The 3,345-nt window shown below is 52.3% G+C and overlaps 1 protein-coding gene across 1 annotated transcript in view; it reads left to right on the top strand.

The window, feature by feature from the left end:
* The first annotated feature begins 277 nt into the window (after positions 1-277).
* Positions 278-3,345, top strand: part of DDHD1 (DDHD domain containing 1) — a 69,782-nt gene continuing 66,714 nt past the window's right edge. The window contains exon 1 of the mRNA XM_010579864.1: positions 278-331. Coding sequence (XP_010578166.1) covers positions 278-331 — 54 coding nt within the window. The remainder of the gene's footprint in view (positions 332-3,345) is intronic.

Below are 3,345 nucleotides of genomic sequence, written 5' to 3'. Positions count from 1 at the left end.
TTGTCTACAGAGAGACTGTGCACAAGAATGTAGCGTCTGCATATGGAGAGCAGACATACACCCACAGAAAGGCACATCAAGAAATAAATCAAATCATCTGAAAGAATATATTAAAAAGGTAAAGAACATTTAAAGTGCCTCTTGTTCATTTGGACAATCTTTCCCTGATCTCAGACAAGGAGCAGAAAGAGGGAGGATTTGAGTAGGATGACATGAAGAAGGGTGAAACACTTGTTGGATGAGAAAAGATGGTGAAATCCCCCTGGCTTTGACGGAAATGAGGATAAAAAGTGAGAATCCTACAACCCACGTCTTCCAAGCAGTCTACAAGGTAAGTAACATTCTTCCCCACTATGGAGAAAAATCTGGGACAGGCTTCACAGAGAGATTACCTTGTGGAGTTCATTAGAATTGCAAAAGAGAAGTTAGACAGATCTTGTCCCTGTTGCTAGAGCAATGTGGTCAAACACCCTTAGCACAGCCTCCTCCCATGACTTCTTGCTTGTACCTTGTTTCTCTCCTCTCTTTTTCCTCTCTTTCTCCTTTTGAAAAAGCAGAATGAGCATGCAAAAGCTCCTGTGGTGGGGACTCATGAATGCTAACAAAATTCTTGGAGCTTTTAGGATTGAAAAGTGTTGCTGATGCATTTGAGGATCTGTGAGCAGTCTTTCAGCATGATGTTAATGACTCAGGGAAACAACACACCAGCAGTGAACATTTTTAAAAGCTTCACTTACCCTTCCAGCCTGAACTTAATCTGGCCTCTCTCTGTGTTTTAACACACTCCATTAACAGGATTCCCTGGCTGAAAGTGGATGTAGGAGGTAGGGCACAATCCTATTTTTGGACATACAATGCTGTGCAATACACAGAAGTCCTTTTGTTGCTGGAGACTGTAGGATGGAGACAAGCAGAATGTGTAGGAAATGGGGGAATCAGCGAACACATGCACTGTACCCTGGGGTTTTTTTCACAGCTGACAGCAGGGCTGTGAGAGGGGTTTTGCTGTAAATCAAGAAGGAGAATGACACACAGACATTTAGGGGTGGGGGCACACAAATGTATATGACACTCAATCAACTACTTTCCTTCTTGCATTCCGACTGCACACACACACACCCCCTCTAGCTGCTTCTTTTAGGAGGGGTAAAACCCAGGCATCCCCTGCAGGCCATCACAGGCAGTCGGATGTTTAGAGTAATTCACATTCAGAGGTGATATCCAGTTGTCTCCTCTTCCCCTGTTCTCCTCTTAGGAAAAAGTGTGTGTGTGTGTATGAAGGTTGAGCTGGGGGTACAGTCTGCGCACAGCCACATCCCCCCATGAGGCTGCAGGGTGTACAGGGCTTGAGGCTGCAGACCAGCACCCTGACCTGCTGGCTGTGACGTGTATGAGTAGGGCAGCGGGGACATTGTACACACAGATGCGACAAAGGTGCAGGTATCGGCTCCCTCGCCCTTCAAGGTGTAACTGAGATAGGAGTATCACTCACATACCCTCTCACCACCTCCTTCCTCCTGGGCATGTTGTGAAAAGGGGGTGTCTCATAAACAGGTGACGCCACCCCAGTAAGTCAGGGTGTGTTTCTGGGAGCCTCTCTCTTTCCCACACACACAACAACCCTCAACCCATGAGAAAGGATTGGGGGGGGAACTGGCACCGCAGAGGTGATCTGTCACTGCCCCTCACTCGGCTGTAGGGTATGTGTTGGGAGGGAGAGTTGTCTCACACCGGTGTAAAACCCAGGCACCCTCCCTCATCCTTTTTCCTCCTACAGGCTGCCATGTGTTTTGTCACACAGATATGCATCTCACCACCCCCTCCTGATTACGGGGTGTGTATTGGGGATGGAGGTGTCTGTTTCTCACTCACACACATGAACAAGCACAGGTGAACCACAACCTCTCTGATTTTGGGGTGCATAGCTAGAGTTTGGAGGAGCAGGGTCCCTCTCGCACAAGGGTGACTCCAGGTTGTTGACCCCCTGTCAGTTTGCAGACTGTGTATTTGGAGTATGCCTGTGTCACACACACCCCTACACGACTGAGAAATGCCTGGTTGAAGGGAAAAGGGGTGTCACACCAACAAGCAGAGGTCAAACCTGACACCTCTCCCTGCCAAGCTGTGGGGTGTTGAGCTGGGGGAGGACATCTCATGCACAGTGTCACCCTGTGCATCATTGTCAACTGCTAAGCTGTAGGGTTTCCTTGGGGTGAGGGGTAGGGTTGCATGCACACAGGAGGGATCCCTGTTGCACTCTAGTAGTCGCAGGGTGTGACAGAGATGAACAGTTTACCTCCCTGTTAGGTGCTGGGGTGTGTGTTGAAGTGTCCACTTCCCCCCCCTCCCCGCACATGAACCCCAGTACATCCTGGCACACTGCAGGGTGTTGGTTGAGGTTGTTTCTCTTGTATACATGTGTACCCCACTCGCCCTACTAAGTTACCAGGTGTGTGTTGAGCCTGACACCCACCCACGCTGACAGGTCAAACCTCAGTTACCCCTCGGCAGGCTGTAGGGAGCGGCACACACGCACACACAGACCAACACCAACACTCTGATGAGTGCTGGAGGTGTCTCACACACAGACACCAATCCCCCGTGGGGCTGCAGGGCGTGCGTTCTCTCACACACGCATACGCAAGGGTGCAAGATGTGATTTAAGAGCGTGTCACCCCCACGGGGCCACGGTTTGTTTCTTGGGGGTGTTGGCCACGCTCACAGAGGGTTGTTTAAGGACCGCCTGCCACAAACACACCAAGCCGTGGTTTGTGTTTTGGGGGTGCCCATCACTCACACGCTGGGCTGTAGGGTATGTTTCAGGGTGTCTCGTCCACCTGTGAGGCCACAGGTTGGGCTTTAGGGTGTCTCACACATGCTGTGCCTCAGGTTGTGCTTTAGTGTGCCGGTGTGCGTGTCAGGGTGCCTCACCCACACGGAGGGCGCAGGCCGTGTTGGCGGGCATCGCTCACGTCCACGAGGCAGCAGGCTGGATTTTAGGGGTCACCCGCACACGGGTTGTCGTTCAAGGTGTCTGACACGCACGGAGCCAGGGCTGTGTTTGAGGGCGTCTCACGCACGCAGGCGGGCCAGCAGGCTGTGTTCGAGGGGGTCTCGCACACAGAGCTGGGGTTGTTGGATGTGTACGAGGGTGTCTGACACACACACGAGGAGCCGGGCTGTGTCTGAGGGTGTCTCTCTCACACACCCGAGGCGGCAGGCTGTGTCTGAGGGTGTCTCTCACACACACCCGAGGCTGCAGGCTGTGTCTGAGGGTGTCTCTCTCACCCACCCGAGGCTGCAGGCTGTGTCTGAGGGTGTCTCTCACAGCCACCCGAGGCGGCA

This window comes from Haliaeetus leucocephalus, unplaced genomic scaffold, assembly GCF_000737465.1.
Source record: "Haliaeetus leucocephalus isolate CR32 unplaced genomic scaffold, Haliaeetus_leucocephalus-4.0 Scaffold678, whole genome shotgun sequence".
NCBI lineage: Eukaryota > Metazoa > Chordata > Aves > Accipitriformes > Accipitridae > Haliaeetus > Haliaeetus leucocephalus.
Note: the sequence above shows the minus strand (reverse complement) of the source record. Positions and strands in the feature narration are given on the sequence as shown.